General features: G+C 47.6%; 1 protein-coding gene across 3 annotated transcripts in view; it reads right to left on the bottom strand.

The window, feature by feature from the left end:
* The window catches only part of PDE8A (phosphodiesterase 8A), a 147,378-nt gene that overhangs the window by 62,148 nt on the left and 66,853 nt on the right, over positions 1-18,377 (bottom strand). For all 3 annotated transcript variants that reach the window (XM_044231008.1, XM_044231007.1, XM_044231006.1), the window contains exons 2-5: positions 13,206-13,262; positions 11,664-11,854; positions 5,713-5,769; positions 4,833-4,887 (exon numbers count right to left, since the gene is read on the bottom strand). In XM_044231008.1, coding sequence (XP_044086943.1) covers positions 4,833-4,887; positions 5,713-5,769; positions 11,664-11,854; positions 13,206-13,262 — 360 coding nt within the window. The remainder of the gene's footprint in view (positions 1-4,832; positions 4,888-5,712; positions 5,770-11,663; positions 11,855-13,205; positions 13,263-18,377) is intronic.

Here is an 18,377-nt window from a genome sequence, read left to right as displayed (position 1 = left end):
GATCAGCCCCAGGTTCATGCCTTGTAAACGGTATGACCCTAACTGAGGTCCCCACTCTCCTGGGCCAGCTTCCTCACCTGCAGAACAAGACCATCCTGCTCACAGCCACTCCGAATGACCACGAGTACCAAGTGAGGCCATGGGCGACAGCTCAAACTGCACAGTGACCAGAGAGTTCGGTGACTGCTATCTCTGGGAGGTGGCAAGGCCGGCCGTGGGCATGGTGGTCCCTAATCCACAGGCCAAAACCTAGCCCTTCTCACTCACAGAAGTCAGAGACGTGCCGTGGCTCTCACAGCTGAGAGAGGAGGACGGCGCTGGACCCGCCATCTGCTCTTGGTCAGCCCCAACTCCACAGAACCCCGGAGAAGGCCGTCCACCTGCACAGGCACCTACTGCTGACTCGCCAGGAACAGGGGGGAGAGTCCTGGGCACAGTGCTTGTGCCACTGCCAACAGAGGGGGTGGGGACCGGAGCTGTCCAAGGGCACGGCCGGCTTCACTTGCTCTGCCGGTGAGATCGTGGGACGTGGAGACACGTGAGCTTATAAATGGCCTCCCAGGCACGCAACCAGATTCTTCACTGGGTGTGAATGCACATATCCAGTCTTCCCAGCCTTTCTCCAACTTCCACGTATGTCTCAAGGGTTCCACGAGTTCCAGTTCCAGAGAAGGGCACTGGGTCCAGGACGCCTGGGGAACAGGCCGCTGCTCCTGCACCTTCAACAGCAGCTGGCCTCCTCCCCCTACCCCATCCCACCAGAGGGGCCCGGCCACAGATCCTAGGGATCTGAGCTGACTCACCCTCGCTTTTTCAGAGCCTTTTCCCACAGCCCCCTCACTGGGCCCCACTCAGTGGTTCTCAGCCCCAGCGCTATAGGAATGACGTGCAATCTTACAGACTAACACCAGTGTGCGGGCCCCCAACCCCACCCGAAGGGCCTCTCCAGGGAAGCTCTTCCGGGGACTCTCACGCACAACCAGTCCTGAGGTCAGCTCAGTATCCCGTTGTTCGGTGAAGGTACGGGACCCTGCTTAAAGCAAGACTCCTCTTCACTTGTGGTCCCCGAGGACTGGCCATCCACCTGAATTCCTCATCCACCTAACGGGGAGCCTGCTGCTGCCTCGCCTGCCAGGTCACGTACCTCTACAATGACTACTTTCAAGCTTCTGTGCTTGGGGATGTGTACCCGAGATGGTCCTAGCAAAGGCTTCAGGGGACCCCTTGACCAAGTGTGAGGGTGAGATGGGGGAGAATGTGTGCGTCGGCCGCTCTGGCACTTTCAAGTTAGCTTCATGACAGCTCGATTACACTAAGAAAATAGAGGGGCTGAGGTGTGCTAGCCCTTCTCCCAGGACGCTCTCTCCAGCCCACACAGCTCTGCCAGGGCGCTGCCTTGTGGGGAATTTCAAACACACACATTCCCAACACGCATCTATGCCCTTTCAAAGAGACTTCATACAAATATAAAGCTTCAGGACTTCTGGGGGCCGTCAGTAAGCAAACACTCCAAGGCAGGTCACATCATCTATCCCCAAGTTTCACTAGAAAGTGGAAGCTTCAGAGGTCCTTGCCATAGATAGATAGACAGACAGACAGACAGATAAATAAATAAAGCCAGTTCTGAAGCCCAAGAGTAGTAACATAAAGTTCTGCAGATTAGTTGGGCCAGTTTCTGTCCTCGTGTGAGTGCTCTGCCCAGCAGGCTGGAGTACGGCACGATCTGGGATCCACTAGTGAGAAGGGTCCACAGCTCTCCAACCCGGATTCTGTACTTACAGGAACACTGACCTTCCCACTGGCTGCCCTGGGTTTTTCTCAGACAACTTAGTATGGATTCCTGGAGGTGAGGCGATGCGGGCAGGTGCTGAGATGGGTGTATGTTTTGGGGGTTGCCAAAATAAAGGGGGGGAACCATCAAACTAATAATAATCTAATGTGTGCTATTTATATAAAATTGTGTTGTATAAAATAAAATCTTAAGTTCCATATTACTGGATGTTAGTGTTGGAATCTGTGTTCTTTTTTGTCTGCATTTACTTTCTACCTTTGTTCATTTGTTACTAAGCTTTTGTCATTTTGTTTTAGAAATGTCATATAACTTACTTAATAAACCAGTCTGGCAGCATATCTTTTTTTTTTTTTTTTAATGGGAGAAATTAGTCTGTTCGCATACACTTGATTTTACTCCTTCTGTCTTACTGTGTCTTCATGACTGGTTTCACACTGTTGCTTCCTTCTCCTTGTCAGCCAGTCTGACCAAGTTGCTGTCAAGTTCTTATTTCCTCTCGTGAATTTGGAAGGTTTGTTAAACGTTTCTATTAATGGTTCCTTCCTTCTCCTGATCTCAAAGGATGACACAGATTTCTTTACTACTATTGGAAAACAAGATGCCAATCACCCCCAGAATCGACTATCTCCCAGAGAACAAATGTTCTAGTCTGCGCATTTCCCAGAAGAAAATGTCGGAATACTTTCCCCACCCGCTCCCCCGACCCATGTTGGCTAGATAAAGCCCTGAGAATGCTTTTACCTCCATCTTCTCCCCAAAAACCTTGAAAACGCCTACGTTTTTGCTAAGATAGTCTAGAATTTAGAGACTGACCTATTGTTCAAATTTTTCTTTTGGCACATCCCCTCTGTTGGAAGAGTATTAAACCTTCCAGTCTGTGTTTCTCCCTTTAGGTCTAACATGACAGATCATATTCTACTTACATTTCATATGTTCTCTAACCACAAAGAAAGGTCTACGGCAGGTTGTTCACGCACACGCACCCTGTGTGCGCGCACGCGCAGGGGGAGGAGGGAGCGCCGCAGAGATGGGGACGTGGGAGGCGGGCACGGCAGGTTCACTGCTCCCCACTTCCCTCCACTTCATCCCTCCTCCCTCCTCTTCAAGTTTCTGTTCGAGTTCATCTGTGGTAGCAGTGGAGTCCTTTCTCAATCCTTTGCCTCCGACAGGGCACTTGGGGAAACAGGACTCTGAATTTTATGCCCTGTAAGGCGAACTAGGATTCGGCTAGGCATCCTTCTCCCGCTGTTAGCTCTAATCCGATGAGACATTACTATGACTGTTTTATACAGTAAATAGGGGCTTACGTTTACCCCCAGAGTCAGCATTTTCTGGCTTCATTCCTTCTTGCGCTTCAAGACTTCGGCTTGGGAATCACCTCCTTCTGCTTGAAGCGGACCCCCTACAAACTCTCTCCATTTCCATAGGGCTGACTGTGTGTCAGCCTCTTCGTAGGAAGCCCTCTGCTGGGGTTACCGCTCCAGGTAGCAGTAGTTTCATCACGTTGGAAGTAACATCCCACTATTTTCTATTTTCCTTTTATCACTGCTGAGAAGTTAGCTGTTAAGTCATCATTCTTCTGAAGGTCATCTTTTTTTTCTGGTGAGATTTTCACTATGATGAGTCTTCTTTTTATTTACTCTTCTTTGGATTTGTTGGAATTTCTGCGCCTGTGGACTACAGTCTTTCATCAGTTCTGGAAAACTATCTTCAAATATCGCCTCTGCCCCATTCTCTTTCCTGTCCTCCTAGAACTCCAGTTACATATACGCTAAACCATCCACTCTATCCTCCACACTTCTTAACCTCCCTAACTCACCTTCTATTATCGAATCTCTGTGCTACATGCTGGATAATTTCTTCAGACCCACTACGTTTTAAATTTTTCAGTTATGATGTGTTCACTTCTCAAAATTCAATTATTATGTTCTGCTTAGAATGTGCTGTGTCACTTTTTATAGTTCTCCTATTTCTTGCAGACATTTGCAAGCGTGTCTTTTATTCTGTACATATAATAAGCATAATTCCTTTATGACTTGAGTCTGATCATTCTGGTGTGTATGGGCCGTGAGGGTCTGTTTCTGCTGTCTTTCCCCTGCTAGATCTCACTCGCAATGCCTCATCGCCTGTGGACTGGTCCGCTTCTGTGGAATGCAGCCAGTTGCCTTCGAGCAATTACTTGCAAAGATTCTCTGAGGCCAGAGATGATGATGTCTTGCTCTAGAGAGGATCTGCATTTGCTGCTGCTGGTACCCAGGAATATGACCCACCACTTAGTTCCACTTTAATCTTTTTTTTTTTTTTAAGATTTTATTTATTTATTTGACAGACAGAGATCACAAGTAGGCAGAGAGGCAGGCAGAGAGAGAGGAGGAAGCAGGCTCCCTGCTGAGCAGAGAGCCCGATGTGGGACTCGATCCCAGGACCCTGGGATCACAACCTGAGCCGAAGGCAGAGGCTTTAACCCACTGAGTCACCCAGGCACCCCCCACTTTAATCTTAATTTGTGGCTTGGGGCATCTGGACTACCTCCCACATATAAATTTAGGTCATAAATGTGTCCCAGAATCAGCCTTACATAAGTTCTCTCCATCATGATTCCCAAGGCTCACTGGCAACTGACCAAAGCCTTTAGAAGTCTTCTGGCTTAGGGTAACCCAAAAGATGAGCGCCGAGAGTGGAGGGGTCGTGTGTGGGCTGCCTCATTTCCAGACTCCTTGAACTGCTTTTCAAGTTGCACCCATACACGTCAGCGTTGTAACAACACATTGTATGACAGAACTCTGAGTCAGTATGCCATTACAGGAGCTGTTATGATGTTTAGACGACTTTAGCAGGCATAAGTTTGAGAGCACAGAAATGTAAAGTGTTGTAGATTATTAAGATTACCAAGTTCTAAAGTTAAACCAAATTGTAACAGCACGAGGACAGCAAACTTTTTTCTTCAAATGAATTCAAAACTTTTGCTGGCTCTCAATGGAGATAAAATGCAATTTCTCATGCTGAATTACACTCGCATAACAAGGAAGTGGGTACATACCCTCGTAAAGCCAGCAGCAATGAGGGGCATCACAGATGACTCTTCTCTATCCGTCCTTCAGAAGAACACAGGAAAGGGTTAGAGACCATTTTTATCAATTATAGCTCACCTCTTTATTCACTAATTTACATAATACTAGGACTGTCATATGTTAAATACTTTTCGATGAAATTAAATTAATATACCAATTGGAAGTATAAAATTGAAAATAGTTTTCTGTTTTAGTTGTGTATGTCACTTTCTGACAACGCTTGAATTACAGAGACTCTGCACTAATGGCCAGGATACAGGAGTAACCACATATCTACTTGATATGTAAGAATTTTAATTCAAATTCTTCCCCATTTTCTTCTACTTGAAGTTTCTTTAAAAAAAAAAAAAATCCCTTCTCCCCTAAACACTCTGGGAAAAAGTTTAAAGAACAAAGAATCCTTTCTTCTATCTTCAAAAGTATATAAGCTAAATAACATTTATTTGAATACTGCCCTTCTCCTAACAGATTTCTATTCTTCCTTACCTCCAATTTCAGGATGAAATAAAAGACTTCCCCCCTTTACATATGAATCAAAACTTCGTAGATACTTGGGAGTCAGAAAGCCCTTGGGAGGTGTCCCTGGATAAAATCCGTACTTTTAGGAATGGGAAGTCTCTCGTAGTTTGACTGTTTCTAAAGTGAACGGCAGTCCAGAATCACAAATCTCACTTGAGAGCAGAAACTCCCATCAGGGAGTTAACTGGTGAAGTGGAAGAAAATAAGAAAGAACACAATGCCACTGAAAAGAGTCACACCTGTCATAGACCATGGGCGCTTAGGCCCCTGCTAAGGGCCAGCACGGCACAGATACCTGAACTTCAACCTCAAAAAAAAATGAAAGCTTACCTGCGTACTACACCAATAATAATTGTGTTTTCAGAGAGTTTTGATGATCTAATAGACCTTTAAAGAAAACAAATTTTAAAATAAATGTAAAGCAATTTAAAAAAAAAAATAAATACACTGAATCTCAGTAGAACGATTACAGTTGGGGAAAGGTAGAAGAGGGAGCAAGTCACACTCTAGCTTTACCTTCTTGGCTATTTGATTTTCCTCCCTCTAGTTCCCCACTCAGCAGACAAGTCACCCTAACGGCCTGCTCCTCATTCTGGCCTTTGTTAATCCAAGCGACCCAGGGGGAGAACGCTCCCTACTTGGGCTTACGTGACTGGGGTTATCAGTCTCTCCCTGCCAAAGGGAAATGCGAGGACATGTGTGTTACCGCAAGCTGATGGCCGCGGTTACAGTGGGGACAAAGCCCAAAGGTCAGCACCCTAAGCAGTACAAACAAAGAGCTCCTAGGTAGGCAAAAGCAGTAGCAACAGAAATTCAAAACTAGGAAATGCAAGATGTTCTAATCCGTCAGAAAGCAGAGAATCGCCACCTGACAGAAAGAGGAAGAATGGAGGACTGGGGAGGAGGCACGGGGGTCACGACCCCCACTAAAGTCACCCGTGGAGTATGAGGCTCCCTACAGGGTACATTCACCCTTTCTGGAGAAGCCGCTTCCCAGGAACAAAAACGCAGAAATCAACGTGACCCAGGAGAGGAGGAGGGGAAGAGCAACGGGTCCCCTGGGGATGGACAAGAGCTCACCCTACATTTTGATGGGAGGGCGGGGTTGGCAGGCAGGACACCGGGGCAGATGCGGAGCCCCGCCACAGGAAGGGGGGAAGGCAGCCCTGGGCTGACAGGAAGACACACAGGACGGGCTTCAGCAGAACGGAGCGACCGTTCCCAGCCGTGTCGGAAGTGTGCTGGCCTCCCAGACAAGCGTCCGGGATGGGACAGAGAACAAGCCAAGACTTACGGCATGACCTCTGTTCTGTTAGTTCAAGAACCAGAACCACTCCTGAGTCACAGAACACGGAAAACCATCTGCGTGATTCTTTCCCAATTCTCCCAAGGATGCTACAGAACGTAGCCTTTCCCGACGCATCCGAGGACATCAACTCAGCACACACGACGGATACCTCCATTTGGCAAACTTTTTCTGTAAAGGGTCAGATGGCAAGGGTTCCAGGCTTCGTGAGCCAGGCCGACTGTCACAACGACTCCACTCTGCCACTGTCGCGTGAAAGCAGTCACAGTGGATGCCTAAACGAGCGGCGTGGCCGTGTCACCCAGCACAGCCCTGCCTCACAGCATGGAGGCTTCATGTTCTCAAGGCTGAGTCTAATGTCAGACACAGACTGGATGTGGGGTACAGAAGTCGCTCAGGGACGGACATGCAGCTCTAGGGACGAGCCAGTCGGCTCTTGTGGGCCGCACGGCTCACAACTCTCTCTCCGTGCTTCTGTTTTGCCCAGTGTCCAGTCCACCCAGTTCCCGTCTGCCTGTCGATGCCAGAGGAAGCCAACCTCCAGGGTGCCGCATGGCTACTGAACTGGAAGAACCCTTGGACGGGTCACTGCGGGTCTGCCAACCAGGCGCCTGTCCCGGGTCCAGCAGGGTCTCCCTGCCTGGAAAAGAGCCAGGCTCATCTGCTAGGAGCAGCAAGAAGGGCTGTGCACGTGTGTAAGTTGAGTGGCAGAGCGGACACTCACACAGACAAGGCCAGCTCACTTCTTGAAACTGTGGGCTGCTACTGAGCCCAGCACGAATCCTACCCAGGGAGAGATGGGCTCCCACGAATGGTATTTCTGGGACTTCTGAGGGCATGTACTTGTTCTTGTGTTCCTACGTCCATCGCATCACCAAGATTTCAAGAAAGAAAAGGTGAATTTAAGTATGCAGTCAACTATCTCAAATCAGCTCTCCTCTTTTTAGAAGAAAAACAGAGACCTGAGTGGTATAAATAGCAAGTAGGTAACTGTGCAGATCCACTCACAAGGTCGTTCTGGATGACTTGCTCAGGACACAGGAAGGAGGGCAGGCACTGGGCTAAGGACAAAGCAGAAAGGAAGGCCACGTTTACCCAGAAGCAAGGTGATACCTGCAAAGGAGGCCAACACTGTATGAAATGGCAGAGGTACTTCTGACTTTTTCTGGTCCATAAGGAGGAAGAACGGACTAGAAAATAGAAATGTAAGGAAACTGGGTTGGGATAAACAAACAAACGAAAAAACACAACCCTTTAGTTTAGGATTCAGGAAAATGAAGAAAGAAATTACTTAGTGTCATCAAAATTGTACACCCAGATGTTAGGAAGGCAGGATCTGAGAAGTCGGAGAAGGGACCTCTAGCACAAGATTCTGAGAGACCATGTGAGCGTGCTGGGAAGCACTAGGACTTGAGGGGATAATGCATAGGAGAAAACTCCAAACAACAGCTTAGGCAAGACTGTTCTCCCACGGAGAAGATGCGCGGAGGCGGCTGGAGGTGGCGGCAGTAGCAGCACTGGGAGCCGGGCTCGGGCCAGGTTTCCCGACTCTTGCCTCCACACGGTTTCTTCCTCGTGGTCTGAGACAGGGGCTACACTCGAGCCATGACACCCACATTCTAGAAGCAGGATTCTTTCCCGAAGATGCACAGGACACTCCCACTGGCCAGCTGCAAGAAAAGCTGGGGGATGCGTGCATTTTCTAGGTGGCCAAAGGCCCCGCTAAACACTAGAAATTCTGTTACTAGGAAAGAGCAGACGTGGGCATGGGGGGCAACCACCATTCTCCACATCTGATGATGGTCTCAGCACAAGCCCGGAGGAAAGGCCGGGGCACAGAGGCGGACTGCGAGAGCCTGGCAAAGCCCTTTGGTGAGTTAACTTTTACAATAGCTCCATTCCTCGCACGTTGCCGCTGCTCCCTTCGCCGTGGGGAGTGAGTCTGGGATAGGGAAGGCTGGAACTGACCACGATGAAAAGAGCCGTGGACCGGGGTGGACCCAGAGGCGGTCCCAGGTGTCCGGCACCCGAGCCGAGTCCTGCTCCCGCGAGCGGCGCACACCCGCTAGGCAGGTGCCCTCGGGCTCCCGCGCAGGTGGCCCTCCCGTCCTCCCTTTCACGGCAGAGCCCTGCTCCTGGCGCACGAAGGAACAGCTCTCCATCTCTCCTGAGTATCCGAGGCACAGGCTTCTGAGAGGTTCTTCGGTTTCTTGTGGTGAATCATTTTCTGTCTTCAAGGCTGTTCTTTCCCCTCCGTTATCTGGCGGCTCTTCACAGGCCTTTATCCCCGTCATTCACCCTTGAAGGGAGGTGGGATCCAGCCAGGCAGGAGCCTGCCTGCCACGGAGAGGGTCACAGAAGCCTCTCTTGCTCACCTCTGCTGGGCCCTTGGCGGCCCTCCTCCCCCCGGGGCTGGGCCTGCGGATCAGGGCGGCAGAGGCAGCAGAGGCGAGGCCCTGCTCAGCGAGGCGGCCCTGGGCAGGCAGAGGTGAGCCGCACAGCCCGCCGGCCGCTCTCTCCCGCTCCCCACCCGCTCCGGAGAAGCGGGGCGCTCTGCTGCCCCGAAGCCACAACACATCAAGGGCTGTTCGCACGCTCCTTAGGCTCTGGTCCCTCCTCGCAACGTGGCAGAAAAACCCAGGTCTCTGCCTCCGCTCTAGGTCTTGGGGTCCCAGCAGATGCGGAGAGTGAAGACCAGAGAGGCAGCAGGGACTGGGGGTGGGGGGTGCTGCGGGCAGGGCTCGGGGGCTCAGCAGAGGCGTCGGTTTCTCTGGCCGCACAGCTCCAGCGTCCCCGGCTTAGCACGACCATGACAGTGACACGGAGCACCTTCCCATCTCCTTCCCGTGGGTCCGGCTGGTCCTTCAGCTTCAGGACTCAAGCGTGTGGAGGGCGGCTCGGCCTCCAGGGTATGAGAGCGGACAGCCGCAGTGGGAATCCCGGCCGTCCCCTGCCCTCCCAGCTCCGGAGGTGGCTAGCAGCCCACCGCTGGCTTCCGAACCGCTGTGGCCAGCTCTCGTCTGTCAGCTTCATGGGTCTCTTGACAGGAAGCGCCTGTAACCAGGCACAAGACGGCCTCCAACAGCCTCACAAGCGCCTGGGTTCCTCTGCGCTCCAGCTGGCAGCCCCGGACCCTCCGTGGGCTCCCGACGTGCCCCTGCGCTGGCCACATCAGCGTCCCAGTCGCCCACAGGCTGACGTGCAAGCCTTTGGCTCAGCACCTAAGGCCCTCCTGATGGGGCTCCTGCCTGTTCCCGGCCACGTCCCAGCCCGCCCAGCCCTGCAGCCATCCATACTGAGCCGAGAAGCCCCGTATAGCTGCCGGGTCCGACACATGCTGCTCCTGCACCTGGAAGGTCTTTCGCACCTTTCTTTCTTTCAAAACTCCTCCCCACCCTTTACAACTCAGGCCTAATGAATGTCCTGTGTGGCTCTCCCTGACGCAGGCCCCTGCAGCTCTTCACATGTGCTCCTCGTGGGCACTCAGAGCCCGTGCTGAGACACTCATCTGCCAACTAGAACAGTAGCTCTCTGGAGGCAAGAACGCATCTTACTTGCCTGTGGAGCTCTAGTACCAAAGACAGTGCCCAGAACCGAGAAGACTCACAAAGTGGCTCCTCAACCGGTGGATTTGGAAATATCACAAACACAGAGTATTTGGCCTTCAGCAAGGCAGCTGATAAGGAGTGTAAGGCGTTCCAAATGTCCCCAGTAGAGAGATACGGATGAATGCTAGTTGTTTAGGTAAGTCAGCAACTGATGAAAAACCCTTCACGGGTGGTGTTGATTAGGTATCCCAAAAGGAAAAGGGAGGAAAGGACAGAGCTCTGCCAGGGTAAGACCTCATGAGCTGTATAAATCAGCAGAGGGACAGGTTCAGGAGGGAGAGCCGGGAATAACTCATTGGAAGAAACTTCCATAGTGGGCAGGTTCCCTTAAAAGGATGACCTTTAAACCAGGCATGGCCAGAATCAAGATGAAAGTAACTTAGGAAATTAAATTAGGGCCTACTCTTGCCTGTAGAAAACTCACTATGGCATAAGGACCACCCCCGCCCCAGCCACAACAGACACACACCCTCAGCCACAAGGTGGAGGTGATATGATAGAACACAGCTAGCAAGAAAAACCGGAGCTTCTTGCCCGGGACCGTGACACAGCCCTCAGGAAAGCAGTATGCTCGGGGGCCGCTCCCTGCACAGCACAAGGAAGACGGCCATCCTGCTTACTCTTCACCCGGCCATTCAAACCTGGCTGAGACTTTCGGTTCTGGAGCTGCACTTACGAGGGCTACCGCCTGGAAGGGACCACACAAGGCTGGATGCGAAAGCGCTAGGAGCGGAGCCGCTGGGAGCAGTGCGCATATGCTGCCCTCAAAGGCTGGAATCTGGGAAAGGGGATTAAGTTGGACTCAGCAAGAAAGAACTTCTGCAGCTCAGAGCCTCCCCTTGGGAACCCCACCTCAACAGAGACGGGATGCCGGGGGCGGGAACTTAGTAGAGGACTGCACACATGACAGTCTACGCTTCTCTGAAACCTCCTATGAAGCAACCCAGTTCACACACTCTGATATTCTGCAAGTGCTATAAACAAGGCACATTTGCCTAACATTAGAAGACAATTTTCAATTTTTTATAACTTTAAAAACATCTGGAACATTTCATCAGCTCCTGTTGCCATCATCTGCGGGTGATGGTTGTAGTTAGTCACAGACGGAGTTTCATTTTAACACTTAATGGTTTTTGTGTGTGTGTGTGTGTGTGTGTGTGTGTGTGTGTATTAAACTGTCTTAAGCAAAGCAAAATGAAACAAAACAGAGGAAGGCCAGTCCTAGAAATAATGATGTCGTTATGTCTTACTTATTTTATGTGCACAGAAGGCACCTTAGAAGACGGTGAATTTTACTTGGTGTATTTCTGGGCTGTTTACTGTCACACAAGCCCATGGGGCTACTCAGGCCTGCATCCCAGACTCACCTGCACAGCGCCTCTGCATCCAGCTGCCGGGGGTTCCTGTGGTCGATGATGATGATGTCATGGTGCTTGTCCAGAAAACAGGCAAGAACAGCCTGAGCCTCCTTGGTAACTGTGCACTTAAATCCTGCTTTTTCACATGCCCTGCAGAATCCATTACACTGGTTATCTTCTTTGGTAAACACTAAAAGTACCTGAATCAAAAAAGAATGAGCACTTTTTAAGAAGAAAAAAAAAAGTCATGTTTGGTCATTTCTTAACATGCCACAGAAATCTCCCAAGTGTTTTCAAGGCAAGTACACAGATGTGAACACAGCAATCTGTTGACAGAAATCCTCCTACACATAACTCACAGACATTAGCACTCAGCTCCCCCAAATTAGTGCTATTTTATCTCCTCTTGTCTGGATGTCCAAGTGCATGGGTCATATTCTTTTGCTAATAAGCCCACTGGCAAACTCAACAAAAGCTTAAGTATTTTATCTTGAAACTATTTCAACTACGACACCCAAATACTAATTTTAGTTAACAGTAAGTTAACTAGATAAGTTCCTTGGATGGCAAAAACTGAAACTATTTTAGTCAAACTTTTAGAATACTTAAAACTTTTTTTTTTTAATATTTTATTTATTTGAGAGAGTGTGATGGAGAAGCAGGCTCCCCACTGGGCAGAGAGCCCGACATGGGGCTCAGTCCCAGGACCCTGAGATATGACCTGAGCCAAAGGCTGAGTCTTAACCCACTGAGCCATCCAGGCACCCCAAATAGTTAAAACTTTAAATAGTATATTTAAATGTTTTGACTCAAGATTTTATGTAATTCCTCCAACTTAAAAAAAATTACTTTGATGACAAGATATTTCAAGTAGGCCCAAATGTAATATCTCATAACTGGCCAGGCAATCCCTCAACCTCCCTTCCCTCTGGAAACCACCACATCGTTCTAAGTCTGCTTCTGCTTTTTGTTGTTGGTGATGGTGGTTTACTGTTTTAAATTCCACATATAAGTTAAATCATATGATACTTGTCTTAGGGCAAGGGATTAAGAGTAAACTTCCAGGGGTGCCTAGGTGGCTCAGTCGGTTAAGCGCCTGACTCTTGATTTTGGCCCAGGTCAGAATCTCAGGGTTGTGAGATCGAGCCCCACGTCAGGCTCCAGGCCCAGGCCCAGTGCTGGGCCTGGAGCCTGCTTAAGATTCTCTCTCTTCCTCTTCCTCTCCCCACAGCCCCTTTACGAACGCTAGTGGACCCTTCTATCTTCGTCAACTGTTAAGATTTTGCCCTCTTTGCTCTCCCCACCCTGCCAACAATTATGCACATTCTCTTCTTTATTGCTGAACCTTTCAAAGTAAGGTGCACACGTGTGTGTCCAAGAAAAATACATTCTCTTGTTTAACTAGAGTATTATCAGCTTCGGGAATTTAATGTTGATCCACTACTATTAACTAAAATAGAAAACTGTTTTCACTGTTAGGACCTCTCCCTCCCCCTAAAGAAAATCAACATGTAAAAATTACAGCACGGTTTAGTATTGGTTTATCATTACCTGGAGCTGATCTGGATGAAATCTCATTGGGCCGAACTGCACGTCAGCTACTGCTACCTGTAAGAAAAAAGTGTGCTCAAAAAAGAATTTTTTTTAAAGATAAGATCACTCTAAAATTTCTCTCTAATCAGTGCCACAGATGAAAGTGAGATTTTTTACTCCGGAGAAAAATTACATAAATTAAATCATTAATACTACAGAATCCCAGGGATCTCCTTCCTTCTAACCCTCAGGGAAGTTGCAGAGCAGGGAGGGAGACCTGGAATGAGCCTGACCTGGCTCTGCTTTTCCTCGCGGGGTGTGACCTTAGCGAACTACTCAGCCTTCCTCAGTCTTAAGTTTCTCATTTGTCACAAAGATCAAATGAGTTTACAATATGAAGGGTCCCCGAAAATTAGACACTGAATGAACCCTGATTGCTTCTATCTTTCTTCTGATGGACAATGAAATCTTACATCAAGAATGGCACATACAGGGGCGCCTGGGTGGCTCAGTGGGATAAAGCCTCTGCCTTCCGCTCAGGTCATGATCTCAGGGTCCTGGGATCGAGCCCCGCATCGGGCTCTCTGTTCGGCAGGAAGCCCGCTCCCACCCCCCCATCCCCCACCTGCCGCTCTGCCTACTTGTGATCTCTGTCTGTCAAATAAATAAATAAATAAATCTTTAAAGAAAAACCCATGGCACATACATAATGAAATTCAGAAGTTAGAATCATGCGACATCAGAGCCAAGGAAGCCCCACTGAGAGTGTTAACAGTTTCATTTTACAGACCAGCACAGTATTTATCAATAATTGTTTATCTATTTGAGAACTCAGCACTAAATGACACAGGTAAATGCAATGCCATAATCAAATCACAACGCCAACGGAGGGGCTGAGCGTATACTAGGTGCTAGGCTAACTGCTGAACATATGTTATCTTGCTCAATCTTTACAGCAACACAGTGAGGTTTACGGTTGGAGAACTGAGGTTCCAAGTACCTCGTTTAAGGCCACAGAGTCAGCAAGTGGTAGCTGGGATTTCACTGCAAACCCAGGACCACCGGAAGGTTTGGGCAGTCTGTGCGCTGCATAAGGGAGCCCAGGGGAGGAAGACTATGGGGCTGAAATACAGCCTTGAATGATGGATGCTGACACTGAGTGGATCCCAGAGGAGCAGACACATTTCTGCAATTTTCCCAGAAACACTGTTAAGTACTAAAGGGATCCACAGGCCTCTGGGTGGTGGTATGATTCCATGGCCAAAAAAAAATCTGCAGCAGAAGACCGAGATCTCTAAGCTCTCCCATGAGTTATTTCCTACCTGACACCCCCCTCCCATGTCTCCCCTCAAGCAGCGATCTACCCCACAGTAAACACACAGAGCAAAGCCTGCTCGGGATGGGGGAAGTCCGTGTTTATTTCTCACTGCTGGAAGTCGCTGTCTACCAACAACGGGACACCAGTTCAGTTTCTGATCTTCTTTGTGACAATTTCTTCTCTTGGAAGGCGTAAGAAGAGCCACTACTATTCCAGACCTAAGACTGAGGAGGACGCTGTACAGGGCGGGAGGCTGGAAGGACAGACGTACCCCAGCACCACCTAACCCCCCGCGCTGTGGAGCTGCAGGCCGGCCGCAGCGAGGCCAAGGCCAAGAGGGTCTTCAGAGAGACTCTGGTCTACGCAATCATTCGCTCGCGGTGCACTCAGAAGGAAAGCGAGAGGCACTGTGAGAGACCAATCTGAACAAAGAGTTTTCTGTCGGTTTTTATAAACAAAATTTAAAAGAACGAATGGAAATATAAGGACGGATACAGACCCACTGCTTGGTTAACACAGTGACCTACTCAGGAGAAAGAAAAGGGGGAAGAAAATGACAGAAGAAAGAGAAGGAAAATCATTTCGCTAATTTTCTATACCAGGGGGGACAGTTTTGTAGGAGAAAGCAGAAGACTCGGGAGTGGGAGGCCCAAGAGAAGGCAGCAGCCAGCCAACGCCGGGGTCCCTCATGTGAGCAGAGAGCCGCAGCCTCTGACAGAGGACTCTTAGGTGATTAGCTCTGAAGGGTCAAGTAGATAAAAAGGTCTCAAAGGAGCAAAAAATACTTACGAATAGTATAAAAACATTTGATACACTAGGTCACAGAGAAAACCTTAAAACACTTTGCTGAAAGTAAAAATGGTACCATTTTTATTTTTCAACCATAATGCCATTAAACCAGAAATTAAAAACATTAACTTAAGCAAAATCAACAAACACCACTGCCCTGAAAAATTTTTAAATACTAACTTGCAGTTGCCTGGTCAGAGAGGGAAATACAGATTATACCTAAAGATTATCTGGAAAATAGTAAAAATGAAAATATCATGTAACGAAACTTACGGGATGCTGCTAAATTTTACTCAGAGACAAGATTCACAGCCTTAAATCCTTTTGTCACCAAACAAGAATGAGGTACATTTACCAAGCTTTCAAGTCACTAAGTTTGAGAAAGTCAACAGCACAAACTTAAGGAAACAGAGAGGGGGGGAAAAGGTAATAATTTAAAATTTTTATTTTTAAATAAAGTTTAAAATGATTTAAAAATGATAACTAGGATGTTTGTAGAATACGTACGTGTGCGCACACACACACGTTATATATAGTGTTGATTATAAACTGAGGGACAAGATAAAAGTATGAATGGATCAGGGCAAACAAAGCCTTATCGCTCCCAGGAACACAATCTGAGCACACGGTCCACACCAAAAGTGGGTGAAATAACTTCCACAAAGGAAAATATAACTTTAGGATCTCAACTTACAAAAATAACTCACTACTGCATTCATTTTAAGAAATAAAAGAAGTTACAGATTTTTTAAAAAAAATTATTAATTTAACCTTGGTATAATTTTAACGATATCATTTTAAAACATTAATGTTTCAACAACTCTATTTACCACCGAACACTTACTCTATTTACTTAACTAGATTGCATTTGAACCTCACATCCTGTCTACGGGGTACATCCGGCTCTCAGGACCTCTGTCGAGCAGTGTCCCAGCAGAGCCGGACAACTACTTACCATTGCCCCCCCAAAATAACCACCACCAGGAAATCTGATGACATTACTCAGTGAGCGGACGTCAGCAGTGGGCCCTCAAAAGAGTAAACAACTTCCCAAGTGTTCTGGAAAAGGGGATCAGAACTATAGAATTTTTGCATTCTTCCTTTCTTTGTGTATGAAAATCAGAATCAAACTGACCTAATGCTTCAAGGTCATGGCCCTTTTAATAACTGGTTGTGCACATTAATATTTAAAAGAGGATAGTCCTCCTTAAGTTTAATATCACAGCTTTGATGTAATCTTTCAGCTTCAAAGGCAATTGCTATCTTTGGACAACACAGAAACACCACTATGTTCACGGATATTGGTAATTATACAAGTTGTTGAGTTTAGTCTTCTGGATTTTTAGATATGTATTTATTAACACTTACTGTTAAAGAGATTGTAAAAAGTCTTTCTGTATTTTGGTAAAGTAATATTTGTAAATATGGCTGACAGAAACATGAAATGAATTACTATTGAAACTCTGACAAACCACGTATCAGATTTCTTGTTTGCCTAACGGACCTAACATTTAGAAGTAACACTACAAGGCCAAACCAGGGTTATGAATCTGGATCCTGGGTGGGGGTGGGAGAGAAAAGAGATAGAGAATGCAAATCTATTTAAAACCTCTGTTCACCCAAACCAACCCTATCTCTTGGCTGCTTTGTTTTTTTCTCTGTAGCTCTCAGTCATCGTTTGCAAAATGGCCTATTTTACTATTTATCCTCTTTACTGTCTGCCTCTCCCACTAGGAATGTCCGTGCTATGAAGATAGGGACTTATCTCCTTTATTCATTGCTGTATTTCCAATATCCAAAACAGTCCCTGGCATGGTAGTCGTTTAAGAAACATTTTTGAATCAGTGTTTACTCAATAGCTAATCTTTCGGAATCATTTGTTTATCCAGAAATCATACTCATACTAGTTTCTACATACACATGTACTTGTGATACAGTACTCCCATTTTCCAGAACATTTTCATATATACTTTATTTCAAGAAGGAACATAAAGGACTCTTACGAAAGCCTAAACTCTAGGAACCACAAAAGAATCATGTGATCTATTCTTTTTCCTACATCCCCTTTATTAGAAACAAAAGTTATGCTAGGATCAATTTACATTAATTGTCTACAAACCTAGGAACTCTAGCAAAGTCATAAATCAGATTTTGCCCTGAGCCAACCTTCCCTTCCAGGTTTTCCCCGTACATCCTTATTGTCTTTCTCTCCACACAAAGTGGTAATTTGGTCAAAGGGACACACCTCCAACAAGACAGGAGACACCAGTTCCTGGGTGGGAAGAGTCAAAATTAGCCCAGCCACCTGTGGACCATGTACTACTCTGCTTTAAGCCAAGCACAGAGCTGGCCAGGTACCGGGGAGTGCGAAGAAGTGCCCAGCCCCGTCCTTGAGTTGCAGGAGGGGAAACCGTCTGCACTGACAACATGAATAGTTTTACTAGAGAAAGGAGGTGCCTATTATATGCTAAATACTCTTCCAACCATACTTAAATCCAATTTAGCCTTCCCTCTCCGAGTAAGGTAAACTCATTAACTTCATTTTATTGATGAAAAGACTGAAGCTCAGAGCAGGGTGGTTAGGCAGTTGGTAAACGATAATGATGAGAGTAAGACCTAATTCAGGGGAACTGAATTCCGGTGGTCTTTTTATGCTCCATTTGGAAGGGCCTAAAATCACGAGACCCTCACTATATTGAGCGGAAATAAGACCGAGAACCTAGAAAGCAGCATTCACCCACTTGACCAATCTTTGTTGGGCACCCACGGTATGCTAACTGGTTTCCTAGGCATTCGACACCCAATAGAGAACAGGACAGACAGTATCTCTACCGAACAGGGGGAGATGTGATGGAGACTAAATAGGGTGCTATTTTGAATCAGAGTCCAGGAAGGCCTCTCTGAGGCAGTAATGTGGAAGACAAGATCTAAATGAGAAGAAGGCAGCCATACAAGGAACGGAAGTAGGAGCCCCCAGGTGAGGGAACAGGGGTGCATGGGACCTATGGTGAGAATGGGGCATTCAAGGAAAGGAAGGGGGAGGAGGGCAGGAGATGAGGTCATGGCTAGAAAGGGGCAGGCAG

This window comes from Neovison vison, chromosome 13 (assembly GCF_020171115.1).
Source record: "Neovison vison isolate M4711 chromosome 13, ASM_NN_V1, whole genome shotgun sequence".
NCBI lineage: Eukaryota > Metazoa > Chordata > Mammalia > Carnivora > Mustelidae > Neogale > Neogale vison.
This window is presented reverse-complemented; position numbering and strand designations above follow the sequence as displayed.